General features: G+C 42.3%; 1 protein-coding gene across 1 annotated transcript; it reads right to left on the bottom strand.

Moving 5' to 3' along the window:
* Positions 1 to 7,480: 7,480 nt before the first annotated feature.
* Positions 7,481 to 24,033, bottom strand: LOC134174759 (transmembrane protein 182-like). Its single transcript, XM_062639994.1, has 5 exons — positions 23,753 to 24,033; positions 21,074 to 21,191; positions 18,904 to 19,002; positions 16,171 to 16,308; positions 7,481 to 8,337 (listed from the first exon to the last, which is right to left on the bottom strand). Exons 1-5 carry the CDS (start codon positions 23,903 to 23,905, stop codon positions 8,108 to 8,110), a joined length of 738 nt encoding a protein of 245 aa, XP_062495978.1. The 5' UTR covers positions 23,906 to 24,033; the 3' UTR covers positions 7,481 to 8,107.
* Positions 24,034 to 24,356: the final 323 nt, after the last annotated feature.

Raw genomic sequence — 24,356 nt, 5'->3', positions numbered from 1 at the left:
ACTCACCATCAAAATGGTGAATGCAAACGGTAAAGTCAAGGCCGTACATGCTCTCCTGGTTGTTCTCAAGCCAAGTCAGGTAAAACAGCATTAAGCAGCTCTGAGATGTTTTATTGCTTGCATAAACTAGGGGTACGCTGATACTCTCCCTGACGCCAGGAAGCAGCAACAGAAGACTCTTTAGCCTGGTTCAATTTCAGGTGATCAAACCCATCTATGCATCTCTCATTAATAGGACACTGACCCTTTAACACTGACCCTTTGGTAAAACGGTTTGAGGGTACAGTGGCTCTGGGCTGGAGAGCTGCTGCAGGAGGGTGGGTTATTCAAAGTGTTTAGGAAGGCTTGCTGCAACAGCCCTGCCTCCCTTAACAAGGCCTATCCCTGACTTCATGGGTCCATTTATCATAGGCATCCATTTATACTGGATAATGTCATGACTGCATATGAGGAAGCACTCAAGTTTTGTTAAAGTAAAAACCAAGATCCCCTAACCTTAAGATTTTATGTCTCTGCTACTATTTTCAGTTACTGCCTTGGCTGGAGACCCATCTGTGATTTTCCATAGTATTTCTGTATAAAAATAATAAAAGTCAGCAAATAAAACCCCAAACCTATGGCAGCCTGACTGTACCTGCTGGAACCCCAGCAGCATCCTCCAGCGCTGGAGGCAAGCTGGTCCAGAGGGACTTTCACAGGCTGAGCTCTGCACCCGCTGGCAAACACAAGGCTAGAAAGAGAAAATACATTGACATATTTTTTCTTTTCTGATGGCACTCTTTGGAGTCCTAGGGAAGAAATCTTTTCATTCCTTCTGCAATTAGAGCACGCACTGTTATCTTTTGCACCTATTAATATTGCCTGGGAGTCGAGATGAGATGCTGGGCAAAGCCCGACACTCACAATTAAATCAATGCAGTTGTGATGCTCCACTGATTTTTCCCTATCCAAGGGTTTGTTCCAAATGCAGCATACACAGTGTTACAGGGGACATATGGAATCATAGGTAGCGTGACTGCCAGTCTGGCTAAGAAAGACAGGAAAGCTGTGCTCTGGGTCCACATTTCCCTGCAATGGGCATCATGAGATGCAGCCCTGGACTGGGTCAGGGAGGCACTGCACCCTGTGATGCTCACACAGACATTCTCACAGCCTTTTAATTAATTATATCAATGGTTATTATTAATGGTATTAATAATGGTATCTTTATTTAAGTGGTGGCTTTAAGATTGCATAGCTCATCTTCTTCTTTTGGCTAGTCCAGGGAAACCTCTGCTACCCCTCCTTCACAGGGACTGCCCTGACTCAGCTCCTCAAGCAGCTGTGTGCCCTAGGGAGATCTTTTCCTGTCCTACTACAAAGCATTCAAAACCCAAAGACCCAACCTCCCTGGGCTTCCAGTAACCTGAAAAATAAAACAACAAAGAAAGAAACACAGGAGAGGACCAGAAAGCACTCCCAAACCTAATGCATTCTTCACTGAAACGTTTTTAGTGTAGGGGATACCTCTGAGTCAGCAGCTAAATGGGCAGTTATTTAAGAAGATTCCCATGCCATGACTATCAAAACCAAGGTATTTCTACTCTTTTAGCATTTTCATTAGAAAAAAGAATAAAATGTAAAAATAAAAAGCATCATTTCCTCCGTGCATATCACCCTGAGGTGGGCAGCTTCAAGTGCCAGGTGGATGCTGCGCTGCTAGGCTACTGCTAGGTAGCATAAATGCATAAAACTGCATTTGCATCAGCCCTCATCTCCCATCTGTGATGCACAACAAATCCGTCCACCCAGCAGACAGCCTTTTGGTTTGTAAAATACCAAAAATGTCTATTTTTTTGCCCACAGAACCAATGCGTTACCTCAAAGAAGGGGCACCAGAGGGGAGGTCTGGATCCACTGCCTGCCCTGGAGCTGAAACGCTGCTCGAGTAACAGTGATGATATTGCTGCAAAGAAAGAAAAAGAAACCCTCCTCTCCAAAATGGCTGCAAAGAGTAGGTCTCTGCAGTCCCTTCTCAAACACTGAAGATATTTTCATTTAAAAATATCTACTTCAAGACCAGTTTAATCTCAAAATGGCATTTTCCAGTTTAAAAAATAAAAAACAACACAACTTCAAAAATGTCTCAAGTTATTTCTCCTTCCATTTTTTCCCAATTAGATTAATTTAAAATGAGTGCCCTAAGATCCTGAAACCTCTGGTGTCAGCTGAAACCGTCACTTCTGCTCTCAGCTTCACCCCTCGTTGCAGGCACTGCTGCTTTGAAGCCTTTGAAGTGTTTGTGGCACAAACAGAGGCTCTCTGCAGAGAATGCTAGTTGTTTTATATACATATTTAGCTGTAAAGTGCACGTGTGTGTTTGCATTAGTATAATATGGATTCTCACAACGCATATGGAAAGATGTAGAAGAGTTCTTGACTTGCAGAACAAAAATCCACCGTCTGCCTTGCTGATAGCATCCATAAGGTGACTTTTGCCCATGACTAGGTGACTTCAGCATCGTCCTGAAGACATAAATGAAACTGTCTGCTGACCTTCAGAGGGACCAAAACAGTTCAATTAGTTGCGTATATAGGACTCACTCAATCTTGTCTTCACTGTCACAAAGTAGCTGACATAATGACCCTGTGTTTATTTTGGGGATGTGATGCAATGTATTTGATTAGTAATTGTTCTTTTGAGCTAATTAACTCATGACATAACAAACTTGATTCTGGGAAGCAAGGTGTGCGGTTTCAGAGGCAGCATCTCTGCTTGTGTATGAAATGATCCTTTGCCAAGGCTCCACCTCAGCAACCAGTAGAATTAATTTAGTGGCTGATTTGTCTAAATTGTTAAATTTCCCTACTTTTTTTTTTTTTTTTGGCAGGAACAGGCGCAAAATTGATGCCTCTATTTCAGAATGAGCCTCATTTATTCACCATGTACAGCAATTGTTGCAGCCTGTAACCGATGAGGTTTAATCAGTAATAAAAGCTTTAGACCTCAAAGCAGCCAGTTCAGCCTATGTTATCTCAATGGTTTGATGAACAACAGCCTGGTTTTTAAAGAGAAGAAAAGTATGAAGGATTTCTCACAACATCTGAAATGGAAAACCAATTACATTCTGTGACTCTACAAAAATATTTCTGAGGACAGGTAATGTATTTTGTCAGGATAATGTCCGCATTCTAGGAGTGGTTCTTATCAGCGTTTGTTGCCTTTTTCTAATGTAAGCCACACTGGTAAATACTGGAAATGGATAGGGAAAATAGAACTGACGCTCTGTTTTTCACACAATTGCCCTTTGTGCTACTATATTTTCATTTTTTCTAGCTTTTATGAAGCCATCATTAACTGAGTCAGACAAGGTCAGGAGAGACTTTTTTTCTTCTCTGCAGATGCTGAGGCTTATAAAGCGTCAATCACCTCTTCCATAACCAAATGTTTAGTACCTTCCGGTTGGGTTAATTAGAGTGCATTCTTCACAGCTCTGATAATAATCACCACTCCACCACACAGCAGTGGCTAGAGACTATTTTTTCATTTGTTATTTCTTTGTAACAGTAATCATTTATGTAGTCGCACTGTTTAAACCATTGGTTCTTTTGGGTTCAGCAAAGGGCTCATGCGATCATACTTGGAAACACCGAGTTCCAGAAGATAAGAGCATCATCACCTGCACTCATGACCATTCCCAAACTACACACAGCAGAGCATCTTGTATATACCTCAAAATAGGGGACTTTTTTTTTCTTTTAGAGGAAGACAGAATATTCATAGGGCAAAAATAAGATGACAAGAAAGAGAGAAAATCACTGAATGTCCAGCATTGACTTAGAACCAGGCTTTGCCAAGCAGAATGAAAAGGAACCATACATTCAGTGTATGGTTATTAGTATTGATAACAGAGCTTCCAAAAGAAAGAGTGGGGAATGAGTTAGGAAACAAAATACATTTCTGTAAGTGAAGTTTTTCCAATTCAGATTTTTTTTAGGAAGTGGGAAAAAGAGCTGCTTCTCAAATGTCAAGTACTTGAAAGACTAAAAATACATCACTGGAATAAATAAATTAACCCAGAAGACAGGACTGATGCTCTGCAGGCATGAGGGATTAAATAAATTCACTAAATACAAAGTAGTATTCCAGATAAGAGCTCTTTGTGCTGCAGCATGTACAACTTATTGATTATAGGATTGAGGTGCTGTGCACTCTTGTAAAATGTACTGTGGCTGATATGACTTAATCCTGCAGTAATGTACAGCCCGGTGCACAAGGCATGGAGCTAGCTTGTACTTCCTTATTTATTTTAATCTTGGGTTTTGTCTTAGCTTGCTGCACCACATCTGCGCCCTCTCCCACCAGTGTTTCCCCAGGCAGTGTTTGCTCAGGATGAGTGACTAGAGGCACTTCAGAAGGTGCTGACTCAGCAGCATAAGGGCTGGGCTGCCCAATGGAAGCCTGCAGAACAGGGGCCATGAGATTATTCCTCGGTTATCTTCCATAGAGATGTAAAGCTTAGCACTCTTCCATTGCGTTGCAAGGATGAGTGGTCCTGAGCACTGGTGATTCCTGGTTGATACAAGGAGCCTTGGGGGAGCAACCCAGATGGAAATATTTGTTCTGCAGACTTTTACATTTTGTTATATGAGCCCACAGATGCAGTAGAAGTATGTCTAACCAAGGTGAAAACACTGCTTGGAAGAGTTAGCAGACCTCTCCAAACACAGAATTTTACCATATAATTTACCAAGAAAGGGAAAAACCTCCAGGCCTCAAGGAGTGTAAGAAAGCAGCTGGACATGGCAGTGATGCTGTCATGTCAAGACAGTCTCCTGGTCCATCTCTCCTTGGGGTTGGTGTCTATTACCTAGCACCTTCCCAGTCTTAGGCGTCCTTGGGTGATAGTTTTCTGAATCACTGAAAAAAGGTTGATCTGACCAAAGGGAAAAACTGTTATCATTCATTGTGGTCTCTTTGGTGTGAGGGAACAGTTGAACAAAGGAGCTGCAGCGGTTTGGCTTTTGGGTAACCTCCTCAACTCCTTGTATTTCCTGCAGGTTTCGCAAATCTCCCAATATCTTACTTCACCAAAATCAAGGCTCTTAATTTCAAGACATATAGCTTCTACTATATAGCACTGCCTCCCGAGCATGATCCATAGAGCCTGTATTTTAACACCCCAGATTCATTAATATTTCTTGCAGAGTGTTCAGTAAGTAGCAAATAAAGCAGGAAGTGTCCCAGATGTTGGAAAGAAAAAATGGAATTATTCATTGCTTACTAACGTCAAATGCTAATGTGAGAAAAGCATCCTTGAAGAAATCCTTGACTAAAATTCATCAGAGTGATGTGAAATCACTGTTTTAATTATGCATTTTTGAATGTATTTATTAGTCCCGGTTCTGATCTGACTTACAGATGTTTAACAGTGATAAGGGTCTACTGCATCTTTGGAATTACTCATGATTTGTAATGACAAAACTTGGATCAGAATTAGGTCCTTGTCACTACTCTATAATATCCTTTCATCAAACTTCTTCACATTCAACAGATGAAAGAGACCGTGGTTTCTACAATTTCAAACCCTACCACTGAGTCCATTAGCTTGTTTTTTGAAATTTCTCCTCCAGAAATGACGAATCTCACACAAAATTCTGCCTGCTTAAGCTGTATTTGCCACAAGAAACCTGACAGTGAAGGAATTAAACTCTTTAGTCTACCAAAATGATGTGTTTGGTTAACACTTGTGCTGGCTACAAACACTGCATTTTAATAGAGGAGTTAATTACCTTATAAATGCTCATCTATAATCTCATTCTCTGTATCCTTGCTGTTGTGACTATTGAGTATGCTCAATACCAGAGGTTGTAGGTTTTTTTAAATCCAAACCCTGTTCAAGAGTGATTCAAATTCATGTGTTTTTCCAAAGAATGATGGAGTTTTAAACTATTGCTTGTTCTAGAGCTGATCCAGAATGAGCAAGTCTCCAGGGATGGTTTACTCCCTAAGGCATGAATGCATGATTATGCTAAATGTATTCCATAAATGCCTTGACGACATTAAACGAAATTTTTTAAAGAACAGATGGAGAAAGTTAATAAATATTTCATTCTATAATATAAAACTCACTTCTATATTCACAACTTCAGGGATCCTTAGCTTCACAGATATCAATAAGTCTGATGTATTTCTTGCTGCATTCTCATTCTTCTGCCCTGGTGTCTCTTATGGGATCATCATTTCTGCATGCTTGGATTGTTTTATGGGATCAGTGAAAGGCAAGTGACTGTAAATCTTGACCCCCTCTGCTCCTGGATTATATACTTTTATTCTTTGTGACCATAAGTGTTCATCTCTACACTGAATAGATAATTAAATGACAAAAATTATTCAAAGGGAATTTATAGTGAGAAATTATCACTTGAAGAACTGATGGAGCACACACATAGCCCAAGGAGATGTCAAGAAAAAACAAAACAAAACCAAAACCAAACAAAGTTTAGAATGGCCAAATAAAATACTGAAATATCTCTACGTTTGTAAATGTCATGAAAAATCTATTGACTGGGAAAAAAACACGATTTTCACCTGTGTATACCAATTCTATTCAAACAAAATTTCTATTAAGGGAAAACAGTGTGATTTTGTTTAAGAACTGTAGACCAAGCCTGTTATTCATATGAAAGAACTAATCTTTACATGTGGAAATTACAGTTTTTCACTGAATGTATGCCATGAATCTTGTAAAGGAATAATTAGAACTTGCTCCAAAAGGAAAGAAATGCCAGACTTGAATAATATTTTAGGAAGAGCATTAACAAACATCTTTATACTGCCAACAGTCTTCACTGCTTTTTAGAAGAGATTTACATTCCATTATTAATTAACCATACTGAGTCAATAGTGTGACATAAAACTCGGGAGATATATGTTCATCACAAACTATGACATTCATGAGAATAGCACGCATTTTTAGGAAGTGTGATTTAAAACTTATGCAAATGATTTCAGCAAACAAGGGCCCAACAAACTGCTTCAAAGCATCAAGATCCAGCCCGAAAAACATGACAAGATCAAATCTTTATCATTTCTCAAGTGTCTTCACAAACTTCTGCATACACAAAATAAATTACTTCACCTCCTGTACCTCGATAGCTTGGTGTAGCTCGGTAGCTTGGATTATCATGCATTACTCTTCACAGGACCACTGCAATCTGTCAGACACCCAAGAACCTGCAAGAACTTAAAAATACCTAAATGGTATAGAATTTGTCTTTTTGGAGCTGACTTTTGTGCTATGTCTGTAGAATACAACGAGGTCCCATGCTGAGATGGCTGACAGGGTCTACCCCACAACAACATTATTGTTCCTCTCCCTTTCCCCCAACTCTGATCACCTTTCCTTTTTGGGGTTGAGAATCCCCACAACACTGCATCCAGGGAAAAGATTAAACGCAGAGTAATGTGGTGCTGTAAAGAAATACAAATTTATTCATGTTACGTTTCATGCCATAGAAATTGGTTTATTCACTTGTTGAAAGTTCGGTTAGGTCCAGGTACATTTGTATCTTTGGAATCAGGGCTTTTAATGAAAACATTTTCTCATGTTTCCCGACATCCCGTTAAAGTGGTTGTCCTTTGACATCAATTAGAGCCAGCTTAAAAAAAAAAAATCATCCTTAATTGCTTTTCAGAAGTAGACATTATAGTGTACACCATCGCAGCCAGATTCGATTACCTCTTACAAGAAACATGGATGCTGGGAACACCATAAAGCTCCAGCTCTGCTGAATGTGGATGTAGGGCTCTGCTGACAGCCAGGGGAATCCGCTTTTAACAGCAAAGGCTTTTCCTTGGACTTCAACTGATGCAAAACCCATACACATACCTAAATTTCTCCAAAGTGTGAAAATGCTGAATGAAGCTGGATGTTCAGCTGGGTCTGGTTTTGGACTGACAGTGATTGGGTGCTCAGTGCTTCATCCCTGCCTCCATGCAAGAGTGAGTGTAGTCATGCATCTATGCTGACAATTATAGCTACAGAAACAATCTCAAAACTTGTGTGTGTTTCATTACAAGGAACATCACCAATGTTCTCAAAGAAAGACCTTCTCCAAATTTGTCTTAATCCAGTGACTTCATAATGTCTCTGCCAACCAAGTAGAAGACAAGTCCGGAAAGTAAAACCAGAGGGATGCCCGCCGCAGCAAACATGAACGACCACCCGTAATACACGTGCACGGGTACATCATCCATGCACTTCTCACTTCTCTCCAGAAGGATGTACTTCTGAAAATCAGCAGCGAACTCCTTCCATATCACAAAGAGAAATATGAGCAGGAGAAATAAGCCTCCTGGAAAGAGAGACAAAGATGAGCTATTCTCTGTACATAGAACATAGAAATAAAATTGAGAAAAGACAGCGACGGATTTCCATTTATTCCTGCAGGTCCTCTGCATTGAAGCTTAGCGTAGCAGAATTATTATCCATGATACTGCTTTCCTGTGAAAGGCAAGCCCACTCGCCATGGGAGAGACCCACACCACCACGACCAGCTTGTGCACAGCTGCCAGCGCACCAACACCTCTTGCTTTAACCACCAGTGCTACTGAGGGCTGTTACAGCTGAATATGATCACGTAGAAATCATCCTGAACGTGGCTGATTTGCACAGTTGGGATCCATGTGAGGCTAGTTCTGCATTCCTGTCTTATAAGTGGGTTGTTTTGCCTTTTATACTTTTGTCTGAGATAAGTGAGAAGGAGGCACTGAGACTCACTTTCTCCTTTTTTGTACCTACCCTTCAAACTAGTGTCAGATCCGATTTCAACCAGAAATGCAAAGACATGTGGATCAATCCTGCTGGTGGCAAGACTTATCCTAAACCAGACCTGCTACCGGCACAAACGCAGGCTGCACAGAGAGTGAGCAGCTGCTGCTGCTGCAGCTTGTGGTAGCTCCCCTTTATATCTTGTCCCACCTTTCCTTAAACTGAGCTTTGCAACCAAGTATTAGAACATATGACAAGGAGTGCTGATGATCTTAATTTGCAGAGAAATAACGCATAATAGAGTAGAAAAGGCATATAGCTGTAAGATATTCACCCTCAGATGGGCTGCTAAACAACAGAATAATAAAGAGTAATAATCAGCTTATAACAGGAGGCGAAAAAATCTTTTCATTGGTGAGAACACTTTTGCTCTCCCCTCAAGTCAGACAAGAGAAAGGCTGAGGCCACACTGAAGCCTGAGCAGCGAGTGCAAGGTCAGCATCTTGCTTAGAGAGGGTCTGCTCCCCTCAGAGCCTCCCAAGCCTGTAGGATGCCTGTAACCCAAATAGCAGATCTCTGGTGAGACCTTGTGATCTCACATTTCCAGATGCATACCCATCAAAGGTCAGCATTTGCAGGAAGAGCTCCGCCACATCTGAAGAGCATGTGGTGAACAGGCACCTCCCGGACCCGGAGCAGCCCATGGCAGGTTTAGGGGCTTCAGTGCCTTAATGGGAACCTCCTTTCCCCATAATTCAAAGTGATGGTGATCAGAGGCTGCAGGTCTAGCTCCCCCGAATGAAGCAGATAACAAAAATTAGAGTGGCCCTAATATTATTTACTGTGTCATAATAAATAATATATAGAGAGCATTTTAAAGTCAACATATATTAAAACTAAATAGTGACAGTGTGATGACAGTTCTGAAGGCACTTCAGTAATATCTGATCTTGCTACTTCACAGCTAGAAGATTGCCATTTTTAAGTGGTGCCATATAACATACAGATATACACACATACACACACGCATATATGAAAGAAATACATCACAGATTATAATATGCTTATAGTAGCAGTGAACAGTTCAAAATTAATTTAGCTGAATAGTTAACACACAGTTCTGTGCTGTGGCTTTCTGCTGGGTTTAGTTTCTTCCCTTGCAATTTTTAAATCAAAGGTAGCTTGTACTATATTTAATTATTCTTCCCAGCAGCTTATACACTACAAAAATCCAGCTCCTATGCTAAGCAAAGGAAATGGGTAAAGCTTGACACTGATATATCAGCTCAGGGATAGTGGTTACTGAAACCTCAGTCAGAGAAAACACGTCAGTGTTTGGCTGTGTTTTTGCTTATAATGGATATAAAGACATCTGCTACTACAAAGCTCCTTTTTGCAACTTGTAGCCAAAAATGAGACTTATGGGAAGGTATACAGGGTTCGAAGTCCTTCCTGCATGCCATATAAAAGTTGAAGCTACCCATTCGAAGCTGTCATGTCTGTTAAACTGCCTCCTATACCCTAAAACTGCAAAATGAACCCTAAGAATCAAAAATTGGTGTCACCATATGAATATATTTTACATCACCACATGCTGATATTTCAAGCCCTTCTCCCTTACATGGAAAAGTCCTCGTATATGCTGGAGAGGCAGCCTAGGAGTTAAATAACAGCTGTTCTAACATTTGCATGTTCATTGAGATTTCGAAACCACTTGAAATTAAACGCACAAATAAATATTTTGCACTTAATATGATAGTTGTACGTTTAAAATACCAACTATTCTACTATAAGAAAACGATTGTGTGTTTAAATAGTCACGTGGCCTTTACGAAAGACAATATATTGATAAGAAGGCAATTAAGCCTTTATTACTGATGTAATTTAAAATTAAATTAATTAGATAGCAACTGAACCTTGAAAAGTGCTCTTTTAAAGATCAATTTCTATTTCATTAACTTATAATACCTACCGTAAGAGACACAAATAAAACCGTAGCCCCATGGGACAGAGGATGTAGATACCGTAGGATACTTCTGAATTCTCCTACCTGTCTTTAAATAACCACAGATTTTGCATTGAATTGTCCCAGGACAATTTAGATGGCCTAAACCTCATTTATGAAAGAACAATCAGATTAAGACCTACCAGTTCTTAGTGAGGAGGGTGAGAGGAAACCCCATGAGCTGGTGTCACCATCTCCACGCTTACTAGGAGCTAAGGATGGGGAAACGGTCCCTCCCTTCTCCCCAGGAGAAGCTGCAGGTCTCAAGTATGGAAGGATTTATTATTAAACAGGTACTGGAGGTGATGGCACAGCCATGGCATCTAAATTAAGAACGTTTTCACACTCTGGGAAAATGACAAGAAAATGTAAAGTAAGCAGCCTTCTTTCCCGGAATAATTACAGCTCAGTGGTGAGGAGTCCCTGGGATTTACACCATCCCCTCAGCAAGAAAAGGAAATCAAAAGGGCAGGTGCAGCCAAAGAAGGATGGTGGAAGTGCAGAAAGGGCGTCTCACTGAAAAATTGTTTGTCAAAATAAAAAGCTTAGTAGGAACAATCACAATTATTAATGAAACTGCCTAAAATCTGTCGTGCTTCCAGACATTAGTAGGCTCTTCATAATGAGAATATCAGGATGTTTCACTCCCATGTTACCAGAGCAAGTTTTTGGATTTTTTTATGTAAAATGAGATATTATTTTGGATTTTTCATCTTTTGAATGCATCTCACTTTACCATCTTCTTTCGGGGGCTTTTAGTGGAAAGACATTTTTGTTTCCTGCCAGCCCAAAATGGCTTTTTATGTGCAGAGACGGATTTCTTCCTGGCTAGGGCATTAAAATGAAAAACTGAGAAAAAAAAAATATATCTAGATTTATACCGAAGAAGTGAGCCTGCCATTGGCACAGATACCTGAGACAGAGATTTGGGATAAGCGTAGGTGAAGACCGCATCTAACCAGACCCTCCCCACACTCCTAGCATCCTTGTGGTTTCTACCACTGGAAAATTAGCCAAGTGATCTCTCTCTTTGTCTCCCTTTCCCTCTTTGCCTCTCTTTATTAGGATGGTATGCAGAAAAATTAACTGCAAAACTGTCTCGGTGCTGATGAGGTCAATAGCATCTTCTGGGGAGGGGGTAATTGCAAGAAAAATGAAGCAAGGTATTAAATCTTTCTCCTTCGTACACTCCTAACTGCAAGACAAAGAACCCCTGTGCTCCATCTCCCCCTCCTAGGAGGGCTGCAACTTCGTTGTGAGTAAATTGGAGTCAGGCTTTTTCTTTCTCTCACTTTATATCCTTGTGACACCTTTATAGCTGCTAATTGTAGGGACAGGTGAGTGAACTCAATCTTTAACTCTTGTTCTGGGGAAGCTACTGAACTTTTGTGTAATCTGCTAATTACAAGAATAATGAACTTTGACTCATTCGCCTTTCTCACTAGTTCCCTCTTCAGGATGTTAATAACGAGGAAATGGAGGGGTGACCTTCAGCTGCCCTCCATAACTGTCAGCCTTTACTGCACATGGGAAGCCTGAGATTGCCAAAATAGAGATGCTTGATTTGGGAAGAGGAATCTGAGCGCAAAATTCAGCATTTTAACCCACAGGACTGGTAAATCTGCCTTTCTTTTAGTGCAGTTGGTTCATGCTGAAGAACAGGTTGGTCTGAGTACACACTGTGCTCCCCTCACAGGACCACAACACTGCTGTGAAAGCGCAGGAGAGGGGTTGTGCTGCCTTTACCTGCTGAAAACAGCCCATGGCCACAGCAATCCTGTGGCTGCAGGACAGTGCGAGGACACCCATGCATGCCATACAAGTGCTGGAGAAACAGCAGCTGGAAGATATTTAGACTGTACCTGGCTCATCATCTGTGCTTTCCAGTGGAAGGCTAGCTGATAACGAGCTCCTCTTTTGGTTGCTGGACATTACCTGGGACATGCATCCTTATTGTTTGCTTTGAAAATTCACCATACACACATGCTCTCCCAAGCAGCCTCCTCACCCCTGAGCAAGCCACCAGGTAGAGCTCAGGTCATTTTGTCACTTAACCCTACAGCTATGCAGCTGGTCCTAATGTATTAGGGCAGCACAGCAAGCTCAGTAGTTGCCCTAGGTCTGGATGAAGCCTCTGCTCAGTTCTAAGCTTGGTCTCTAAAATGCCCAATGGAAATGAAAACCAAGGAGCATGAGCACAGGAGAACAAGGAGCACAAGCCAAGTTGTCTCAGCAGTTCAGTTTCCAGAAGCTGCAGTGCAGCGTTCACCTGTCCCTCTCAGTGACATTGTAGTGATAATTAATCATATTGTCATCTGACTATTGATACAAGGGGACGATTAGTCACCAGGCAGTGTGTGCCTCCCCCTTGCAGCACTGAAGCTAAGTTTGAGATGGCAAATGTTAGAAGGAAAGCAGCACACTGGCTATTTGCTCAGGCAATTCAAGTACTTTTGGGAGCAGGCTGGCAAGGATAACTCCTCAGCTGGAGCTGTCGATGTGCAGATGCAAAGGTGAGATGGGCTCTGGCTCTATTTCCCGAGTTGCCCAGCAGAGGAAATCACAGGGGATGGTTTTGGTCCTTTGAAAGGGCTCTCAGGAACACCACCCACCAAGCACTACATTTGTTAAGGTAGCTGGCAGGCAGTCAGCCTTGTCCTATTGAAAGTCCAGTTAAAAAAAGCCATCCTGGAAAGGATTCCTAAAGGAAACTAATTGAGCGATAACAACGTTCACCCTTAGGCACTGAATTCCCGTCAGCAAAGGAGGGGCACACTCCTCAAGATCATGTCAGGCTGCGTATCTATAAATACACTTGGGAATGCAATTGTACTAATAATATCTTCATATAGAATTTTGGTGGCAAATGTTGGAGCATTTTGCAACGATTAACCATGGCTGTGATTTCATGACCTCAGCATGGGCTGGTACCAACAAGGACAGAGGGAGTTTATGAACAGGATAAAGTTGCATAGAAAGGATGCCCTGAGAGGCTGGGGCATCTTGCAGCTGTGGCTCCCCAACTCTCCATCCGACTGCCAGACCACGTTCCCACTCTACAGGTTTTCAGCATTTTCACACTTCCTCGAGGAGAGCTCATTTCTGCAAGGAAGGTTAATTAACACTGACCCACAGGCCATGATTAGAAGACAAGACGCGCTTTCTCCTGCACCATCTTTCCACATCCCGCTATCTGAAGGAAAGGACGGTGAAGCTGTGTTAAAGCTATTGTTCCTAGTGGTTAGTGCAATTATGCAAAATGTTTTTAGAAGGGATAGTAATAAAATAAGCATGGAGAGTTGCATCCCAAATCAGTCAGGAAGTCAGTGCCAAACAGGATCCAGAGGTCTAGGCTCAGGATATCCCCCTACCTATCACCCCATCCCTGCAAAACAAAAGGATCAGGTGAAACTCTAAGCAAACTTTGCTGAAATAATATTGCATTCTCCTAGCTATCACTTAGATTGAAAATATAGCAGGAAGTCTCTTCCAGCTGAACTTGCTCCTCCTAATGACAGTTAATAACAATGATTGCTGTTCAGATTGAAACTGCATTAATACAAACTTCAATTTAAGCAGCAGCATCTTTGTCTAACGCCAAGAGGTTTATGTGATGCATAATCAGCTCTTCTAAAAAGTGTCACATTCTATGCCCCAGCCTTTTAATCAAGAGGTAGTCAAATAAAATGCAAAAATAATAAAAAATTAAAAAAAAAAAAAGAAAAAAAGAAAAAGAAAAAGAAAAAAGGAATACAGCAATTTGATATTATTCAGCATCCTTTTCTGTGGGATATTTTACTTATCTGGCCAGATCAGAAGGTGACTGATCTCAGTTTTTCCATTTGGGTCTAAAGCTGAGTGTTTTGAGGAGGTGGGGCTTTAAATGAGGTAGGTAGAGTGTCACATCTGAGAGGATCCAAGCATTCAGCCCTAGTCTCACAAGAAGAAATCACTTCAGCACACACACATGTCAAGTGGCTAACGCTACTCACTACAAGGCATTGGTACCTGATGGGGATCTGATAGGAAGATGTCCTGCATTCCCAAACAAAATCCATGTGTGTAAAACCATGTGGAATTTTCCCTTAGAAAAATTAAGCCCAACCAAGCATTCCTTAAGCTGTACAAGAAAGAGATAAGCAGATACCCATAAGCTTGCTGCCCTCACTGCAAGACTGAAGACCTGGAGGCAAATGGAAAATTGGACAAAGTGAGAAGTGAATTAGTAGAGGCAGATAGAGCCAAATTGATTTAGTGCCTTCCGTATTATTTAGACAAATAGATAGATGTCATCTAGCTTCATTTTAACAAGCAGCTCAGCTGGCATCACGTGGTTAGTGATTAGGACACCTAAAGGAGAAGAAATTAGGAAAGGAGCTATAAAATGGGAACTAAATAGGGGGGTGGAAAAGTAAAAGGTAATAATAATAGCAGGACATAGTGAGATTGGAAGGAGCTTAGGTGGAGTTCCTCCAGGGTCAGTGTTGGGACCTTTCTGGCTAAATATTTTCATGAAAGCTTTCAGCCCCAAAAACCTTGGGCACGCTCAAAGCCCGAACTGGGAGCAAAGGCACTGGCTCGTGTTTGATTCATGACATGTATGAGGAAGCAGAACGTGGCAGAGGATTTGTCATCAAGCAATGTTTTGTCAGAGAAAGGCCTGACTTCAGAATGATGTTCTTTCCTCGGTATGGCTCAGCTGAGCTCCAGCCTTTAGCTGCTTGAGTCCCAAAAAAGATTTTTTCTGAGTTCATCACTGTTATAAAAATATAACACTGTTATAATCAAGTGTTTCCACTAGTTAAGTCAGGTATTCCTTCTCAAATATAGACAAGGAAAAAGCCCAAGTGATAATTCAGTGGAAGCATTTGTAACGGCAGTGGGAATAATGAATAAATGCCTAATTTTAATTAATTTTCCTGCTGTGCCATGGCTTTATCTTTCCACATTTTATTAAGCCAGCCCTCCCATTTTGAATCTCCAGGTAGATCTTTCATCACTCAGTGAGTTTCCAGCTCTACCAGATGTTAACAGCAGAGACAGGAGAGGCCTAAATGCAGAGTGACTTAGGGGAACACAGTGTGGTTGATTGCTGCCCATTGGGTTACACAGCAATGGACTTTACTAAAATAAAAGGTTCTGCTCCTCTGTGTTGCATAGGAAAGGAAAAAAACCTCAATCTCTCTAGGACTACAGACTGTCTTGCTGAAGCTTGACTGAGCACAGAGGTTTGATTCCAGTGTGGGAAGAAGGAAATCATTTACTCTGAGTCAGTGCAGTTCCCATCAGAGCCCCCCTCTCTCTCAGCAGCGCCTCATCCCCAGCTGCCTCCCTTTCCCCTGTGAGCACAAAGCAGAGCAAGGCCACATTCCTGCCCTGGCTGTATCCCATTACCGCAGCTTGGCAGCTTACCCGAGAAGAGAAGGAATCCACCTCCGATTTTGTAGGACCGAGGGCTGACGAAGGGCACGCCACACACCAGCAGCAGTCCTCCCACCAGCCCAGTGGCGACAGCCAGCACGATGAACGCCGTCCAGAAACCTCTGTACACTGCACAGTGAAAAAGAACAAAATCAGGGGAAGGGAGAGGAAAAGCAGTTCGCTTCAGTCCATGCTTAACTCTGTAATGCTGCTCATGTTAGGCAGAGCTGGAGCTCCTGCTCTGCTAACTCCTGGCTGCTGCATGGGTGCAATGTGCCTGGAGCCTGTGCAAGTTCAGGTTGAATGTCATGCTCTACATAATGGGATTGGAATGAGTTCAAAGGGTTAGAAGGGTTTGCCAGTGAAGTACACCACAAAAGGGGGTGAGAGGAAAGAACACTGTGCTTAGTTGTGTCTGTGGGGGATGGAAAAGCTTGGCAAGAAAGGAAAGAAAATAGGAAAATTTGGAGAGATGGTATCAGACCACATCTTTGTTCCATTTTAATTAACACTTACAGAAGGTGCCAGGTTCCTGGTTTAAAATACAGTTCTTGTAAGCAGGACTGCAGGGAAAACAGGAGCTCATGATTTCCCCTGTTAATGGCCTTGCTTGACTCCAAGTAAGACAACAGAGTAAAAGAACAGTTGCCTCTTCATCCACTGAACTGGGGAGGGTTGCTGTAGACTCATGTAGACTCATGTCACCATGCCAGCCAGAGCCGAGCAAGCTCAAAGTGTCCATCGCGTGCTACAGGACAGGAGGTTGCCCACTAATTTCAGTCTCCCAGTAGCCAAGTCTCTTCCAGTCACTGCCATAAACCTTGGCCAAAGGTAATGGTCTTTAGGCAGAGAGTCTCTGAAACCCTGCTCCCCATTCCCCTGGTTTATCTGATCCCTCTGAACCACTGCATCTCACTCTGTTGTTTTTCAGAAGCGCTAGTTAGAGAGACTTAAGCCGAGCATGAGCAAGTGGGTAATGCTGAAAAGAGTCACACTTGAAAGAAAAATGATACAGAGAAGATGCGTTTTACTCATTTGAAACCATTTTGTCAGGAGAGCCACTTAGGGAGAGATAAGTATCTTGAACTCTCCAAAACCACAGAATTCATTTTCATGTTTAACCTCCCGTCACCCATTTCTCTCAGGGAGCCTAAGAGGATGCAGATAAGGCAGAATTATCTCTGGAGCAGGTAATAGCTGGAGGACCCCTCCGCCTGGGCAGCCTCCTGTTTTGTCATCATTTGCATATGAGGATGGACTGGTTTGAAATAAAATGAATGCTAACAACAGAAGCTTCTGCTTTCTGCAGCTGTCCAAATGCTTTGCAGCAAGGTTGGTGCAGGAGAGGAGCCCAATGCTCCCACTGCCCTAAATGTGGGTGCTGAGATATACTTGTCCCCCTGAAAACTCCAGGCAGAGCCCTACAGCACCCCAGGATGCGACCCCAGCGCAGAATAATCCCCCCACCCAGCACCTTCCTGGGACCTGTCCCAACTGGCATTTCTGAGAGGCAGCTGAAGAGGGTTTCACAGCAAGGGCTGACAGGCAGGGACAGATGCCTCCAGGGCCCTTTATTTAGTATGGAAAAAATAGTGTGTTTATCAGCAAGATCATTCAGAAACCAGACATCATGCCTGTCTCTCCCAAGCAGAAAAAATCCCACTGCTTAACCCGCATATTTGCTGCACACAGCCTGCAATGGGCTCCTCCTTCCAACTGTCGACAGGTCCCTCGTATCCATTTTACACTACGGCATGTTCCCCGAGGCAGGAACGCTGCACAGCACAGCAAAATAAACTAGCTGCTCTCCCTCACATCCTCCTCCTGACAAATGTTTTTTTTTAAAAAAAAAATTAAATTCTCATGAAAAAAAAAAACCAACATAAAAATAAAAAGGGTACTGCTAAAGGCTAAGGAAAAGGTCAAGATGTTTGTTTGTGCAGTATGCCTGCCCTGGATCCCCGGAGGCAAGGCAGAGTGATGCACACTATTTAAAGAAATCAATTCATTTCAAAAAAGATCATTGAATTAATTCGAGCTGCTGCCACCAATTTAGCAAATTAAAATTCCTAACAGCAGCTGATTCATTAAAGAACTCTGAAAATACAGAGAAACATAAATAAAAAGGGAACCAGTTGAAAGGAGAGCTCTCCAACTGTGTCGTATTCGGTGTATTAAAAATAAGCCAGTCACTTTACGTGGATCTTCTAACCATTTGGTCTTTAACTGATTTTCCAGTGTTTGTTTATTTTGTCATGCAGTAAATCAACATCAGAGCTCTCCCAGGAAGCCAGACGCTGGAAACGAGTCAGCATTGAGCTGCCACAAGCCTGCAGCCCATGAGAAATTCTCTTGCTTGCCCACAGGGTCTGGATTTGGCCTCAGGGGCTGAAGCCCTTTGCCTCCAGCTCTTCCCAGGAAGTGAGAAGGTGGGAGAGAGGATTTAGCATCCTCAGCTGCTCATAGGAGGTGCTGAGCACACAGCGGGAGGGTGCACTGCTTATGGCTGGCTTTGGAGGAGAGAAGACATTGGAGAACATCTCAATGAGCTCACAGCTTGGGTCACTCAACTGCAAGGCCATGTTGTAAAGGAGCTTTACAAAACTGTTGGTCATGCTTGGCCACATGCGTTTACAATGGGAGAATTATAGTGCTGAAACACACCATGAATCTCTACCCGATCTCTTGGGCAGGGAGCTGCTGGGGAGGCGGAAAGAAACTTACCTGCAGTTGTGTCATAGGAAGGATGAGGGAAAGGTCCGAGAGCAATGGGCATGGGGAAGAGGTAGCCATGGGTGCAGAACTTGGGGTGTGCTTGGCTGGCTGAAAATGAACATTAACAACAAAAATAAATAAATAAGAAATCCCTGTTTGCTTTTATTTTTCTGCAAAATCACAGTTACAGTATTCAGATGGCAATGCACTGTGCTGTAAACACCTACAAAACCCTCACTGAAATCGGAAGGCTGGGGAGTAAAGGGTAGTAAATCCTGGTTAGAAAGAAAAAAGAAAAATAAGAATTATGAGAGAGGAGAGATATAACAGGATCTGGGGCTGCTACCCGTACATCTTGCCATCTTCATAACCTGAGGTGGACGTAAATCATGAAAGATGGAGCAACTGAAATCAGTGTAAATATTCCCACTGCTGTTTTCCTTCAGCAAATGCGTCAGACCGTCTGGAAAGGGCAAAGGTATTTGGGTACCAGAACAAGATGCCTTACAAGACATCCAGTTTGTGAGAAGAGAAAGCACAATTAGAATGGAAGTGCCCCATCAATATTAATACCACTCAGGTTTATCATGATTAAGGGTAATAGAATGAATGTTAAATTAATTAATTAATGGTTGGCCACTTATTTAAATATGTTCCCCAGCTCAAAGGAACACTTTATAATAGGTGGACATTAGTTCATGCTAAATTGACTATGGAATACCTATTGAATTAATTATTATATCTGTGAGAGCAGCAAATTAATTTGCCATGATCAATCCTATTATCATAAATACCTAAAGAAGTACTACAAATTCCCCAGTTATCAGAAAGAGCCATTTTACTTTCAGGTAACATTATATTATATTGTGTGTTTCCATCTAACATAATTAGATCACAAACTCCCTCTCTCAGGCTTTTGCTTTCTTATAAAAAGATTTCTGTGTGAAAATCCTCACATCATTCAGTTGAACAGTGGCAGTAACTGGTCCTGCATGATTTTACAGGAAACACAGGTCAGGGACTGGGGGACAGCAAAGTCATCTGGAATTTCAGTCACTGAAGAGTACATTTATTGTATACTGCATTGAATCTGCATTATTTGCAGCCAAATGCCCTACAAGGAGGTCACGCTGCTTCACACGCACATAAACATCTTTGACCAAACCAAAGCACCAGCGAGCACATGGTCAAGGGTTTTGCAGTGTAAACCTTTGCAGAACTTATTTAACATCTCTTTTTGCAATGCCAAATATTGCTCTAAGGTTGTGGCATCCCAGGGAAAGGCTGTCCTCTAATTACCCACTGTGAGCCAGTTGCTGGCTCAGCCACCAGCAAGGCTGGTGCCAGGCATGCTGTGGGTTGGTCTCACTCCTTTGCTCGTTCTGGTGGGAGCACCTGGTTCACTGGGCCAAGACCCCACACTTCAGTGCACGTGAGCCACCAGTCAGCGCCAACTGGTGTCTCAGAACAGGTTTCACCTTCTCCTTCAATTTTGTTTGAAGAGTGAATGTGCTTTCAGAAAAAGAAAACAACAAAACCAACCTGTTTTGCATCCATTTCTGTTTATTCACACGTGTCATTTCAATGACCTTCAAAAGCAAAACGGGCAAGATCTTACAATAAAGATCTTGTGTGCTTAAGAGCACAAACACAGGTGGTTACACATATCCATGGTCCACCACTGGCCACTTCTAGAGGTCCTGAGCACCCAGGGGGACCACAGGCATGTGCATCCAGCCTTCCCCATGCTGAAAACAGCAGTAGGTGGGAACACTTAGCACTCCGATGGCTGAAAACACAGCCACCCTGTGGCCAGGGAAAGCATGGGCTCAAATTTATCAGACCTTGGCTGAACACAGACATGAAGAAGTGTGTGGGGGGGGGAAGAGTTGTCCTTGCTGTTGGAAGCCCACCACTCCATAAAACTTTGTAGTGATAGATTAAATGTCATCAAGAGGTTTCTACATTTCTGTGAATTCTGAGAGCAAAATCCAAGTCAAAAAAAAAAAGAGCACAAAAAAGGTGAGCCAAGTTTGCTTTTGTTAGAGAGATGATGAGAATGAAAATAAAATTAAATAAAGACAATCGTGTCCTCATCCCTGGGAGCCCTTCTTGTACTTGTTTGCAATTCAAACTGTGAGTGAATGCTGTGGATGTGGTGTAGTGGCATCGTACTTACTGTACCAGAAGGTCCAGATGGTCTCTGAGTGACCTTCGCCAAAGAACCAGCACCGCCAGAAGAAGCCCTCATGATGGAAAGTGAGCATCTCCTTCCTGATCTCCATCAGCGTTTCAGCCTGTGAAGGAATGAAAGCCCAAGCTGATACAGGGATGATCTTGATGGAAAGGTGGAAAGTGTGTGGGTTTTGCTTAGACAGTTGCTGCTTTCATTTCTGTTGAGGCTTTCATTTGTTGCTTGAGCTCGTTTTGGATGGATTGGGGAACACAGAGGCAGCTGCTGTCCTTGACTTTCTGCCATCTCATAGTGACAAAATGTTCTGATAGCAAATCATCTTCCAGACCCAAACCCGTTTCTTCTTTCTCTAATATCTTTAAAACACTGATTGACAGAGCTGGGTGGATTTGTCAGGGAGTTGAGCATTCTGGGTATATTCTACTTAAACACTTTCCTTACGTAAATGTTATTGCTGTTGTAACCAGCAGGAAGCAGGTTGATTGCCAGGTAAACAATTTTAGGTGTGACCCGGCACAACAGTTCTGATGCCCTTGCTGCTCCGCAGGATTCACGTCGGGTCTGGCTTAACCCCAGAAGACAGCCCATCTCTAAAACTTCCAGAGAGCCTCTTCCAATGACCAGCCCAAAGGTTTCCTTATTTGTCTCCCTCTGCTGAGCCCAGTAGAAGTTATGCTAAGCTTACATGAGACACAAATCACTCTGCCCAGACTAGTTTTCTCATAAACTATGACAGGGATGTTGACAATTTCTCCTTTTTTTGTTTTTGAGTCTACTTGGGGCCTCAGATGAGACCTGCGAGCAAAAGGTTTAGGTCTTTCTAAAAGGAAGGTTACTGCAGAGTTGAGTCATGGACTATTTTACCAAAAAAACTTATTAAACCTATAGCCAAAATCAGTTTTATTTTTATCCCATGCAGCTTGTTAGAGGAGACATGACCATTACAAAATTACGTTTGTGGAGGATGGAGAAGCTCCATACAGAATTGGACTCTGTGAATTAGAGAAAGGAGACAGAGCTCAAATGCAAGGTGCTAGAAGATACTTCCCTCACCTCAAGGCTTTTATGCATCAACTTATGACCACTTCCAGAGCTCTGAACTGGTTCTCCTTTGACTTTCAGGGTAAAATACTAATTAAGACAATGGTACCATGCAGCCCTCAAACTTCATCAGGCAGTTGCTGCTGACTGCAGCACATTTAATCACTGTTTGGCAGATACTCAAGACCATCCTTATCTGAAAGGGACAGGATTTGCCAGTTTAAGAAAGGGCAGAGAAGGTAAAAACACAGCCCAGTGTACACAATCAGTAACTGGAATAGAAATAATAGAAACAGTGTCTGAAATGGAAATAAAACAGCTCAAAGGAAAGAGTAAGAACAGTTCCTATTTCTGCTTGGTGCTTTTGAAGTCTCTCTGCCTTAGTGACAGGCACACTAACACTTGGCCAAGAGCGTATCTTAAATGTCTGAGATGCTTTTTCATGTCGTGCAGTGCAGTGTTGCTAGTCAATCCACTTTAGAAGTCAACAGCACGAATGGAAGTCTGAAACAATTAACAGTGTCATTTCCCAAGTGCACAAAAACTGAGCTGCACTCCTCTGTCCGTGACGCCCCATCACCTCTGGGGCTTTACTGCACTGCTTTAAACTGTAAAGACAGGCAGTTTTTCTATTGTAAGTTTGTGGGTTGTTTCTTTTTTCTATAGAGAAAGTCATTTGGAAGCATGACTCAAGCATGTCCTACATTTGGTTATTGGATTTTGAAACGAAAGAAAATATTCCTTGCTTTCATCATGATGCTTACCTGGTGTGACTCACCACACCAGAAGAAAATCAAAGCTAATTGGATTGAACTTTGAAGTAACAAAAAGTCTGCACACGACAAGGATCATCCTGTCATTCTGCAATTGAAACCACACATTGATCAGCGCAAAAACAGTTTTGAAGAGTGGGTGGCTTAAGGAACTGATCTGGTGGTTATTTTATTGAGGAGTTAGACAATAGCAAGTGCAGCTAAAATCACACTTCTGAAAGGATCTGTAAACCAACGATACCAGCCATTAGCACGAAAACACCATATTGCCCTTAGAAAAATAGAATTCCTGCAAGCTGAAATCCTATGTAAATCTTAATTTTGAAATACATAGGCCTTTTCTAGTCAGATGGGCAGGAACTCATCTGCTGTTTTCTGCATCCGATGTTTGCTTTTGTTTTCTGTCTGTGCTGTAGTCACATCACTTCAGATGTAAATGATTGCCAAGCTCTACACTTTAAAACATGAACTACTTTTAAATGAAGAAACTACAGAGAAAGAAATCTTTTAATGGCAAATGTTAGGAAATATCTTTTGTCTTTAGAGGCAAGTACTGTCAACAAGTAAAGCTCTTATATTTTTCCTTTCATTCCCTAATGTTCGTATCTGCAAGATTACAGAGGTGCTGTCTTCAGTGTTTCCTAGACAATACTGTACTTCAGTTAGAACGGCAGATACTATGGAAAAGCTGGTTTGGATTTTAAAGTTAGCTCAAGCTGACATTTTACATTAAGAGGTCATTTTAAATGAGCATAAATATTACTGCAGATGTAAAACTTCCAAAATCTACCATTTTAAATTATTTACATAGGTCAATTCTCCTGAAGTAAGACAAGATTGCAGAGTTTACCTCCCCGCCCTGCAGAGTGCTATTCCCATGCTCAAAGACACCACAGGTCTCCGTAGCCAGAAGCCAGTAATCCGTCCCAAAAGCGATGAGAAAGAGCAAGATGCCGGTGCTGCCGAGGATCCCGGCTGCGAGGGCGGCTACTCCAACCTTCATGGGGTAAGCAGCAGATCTGGAAACCAGAAAAGAAGAAAAATGCTGAAGTTTCCACGGTTGCTGGAAGAGGGGGACGAGAGAAAGGCTATTTTTAGGCACAGATAATAATCTTCTCCTGGCTGGTGTGAGTTTCAGTGGGTGGTGGGAACAGGACTAATAAAAGCAGATGACCTGGCGTAACCAAACAGCTGTGGCATTAAGGAACATGACAAATAGCTATTGAGACAGAGCAGGAAGACTTCCAAATAAACACATGGCTGCTCGTTTCAGAGGAGCTGTGCAGAGAGACCTCAGCCTTGGCCGGGCAGGCAGTGTCTGTAGGTCATGGGTGGTTAGGATACAGAGCTGCCCAGGACTCTGTGCACAAGATTAGCAGAAAGGCTGTGCGTGGCTTGGGCAGATCTGAACTTGAAGATCTTTACCATGTCATGAAGAACACAGTTTCCGCAGC

Source organism: Pezoporus occidentalis, unplaced genomic scaffold (genome assembly GCF_034315485.1).
Source record: "Pezoporus occidentalis ecotype Australia unplaced genomic scaffold, CSIRO_AGI_Poc_V1 ctg63, whole genome shotgun sequence".
NCBI lineage: Eukaryota > Metazoa > Chordata > Aves > Psittaciformes > Psittacidae > Pezoporus > Pezoporus occidentalis.
Note: the sequence above shows the minus strand (reverse complement) of the source record. Positions and strands in the feature narration are given on the sequence as shown.

Coding starts and splice junctions, on each gene's coding strand:
- LOC134174759 (XM_062639994.1), bottom strand. CDS start 23,905: ATGAAGGTTGGAGTAGCCGCCCTCGCAGCCGGGATCCTCGGCAGCACC. Junction 19,003..21,073: donor CATCTGGACCTTCTGGTACA/GTAAGTACGATG, acceptor GTTCATTTTCAG/CCAGCCAAGCACACCCCAAG. Junction 16,309..18,903: donor TTCCTATGACACAACTGCAG/GTAAGTTTCTTT, acceptor TTCACTGTGCAG/TGTACAGAGGTTTCTGGACG.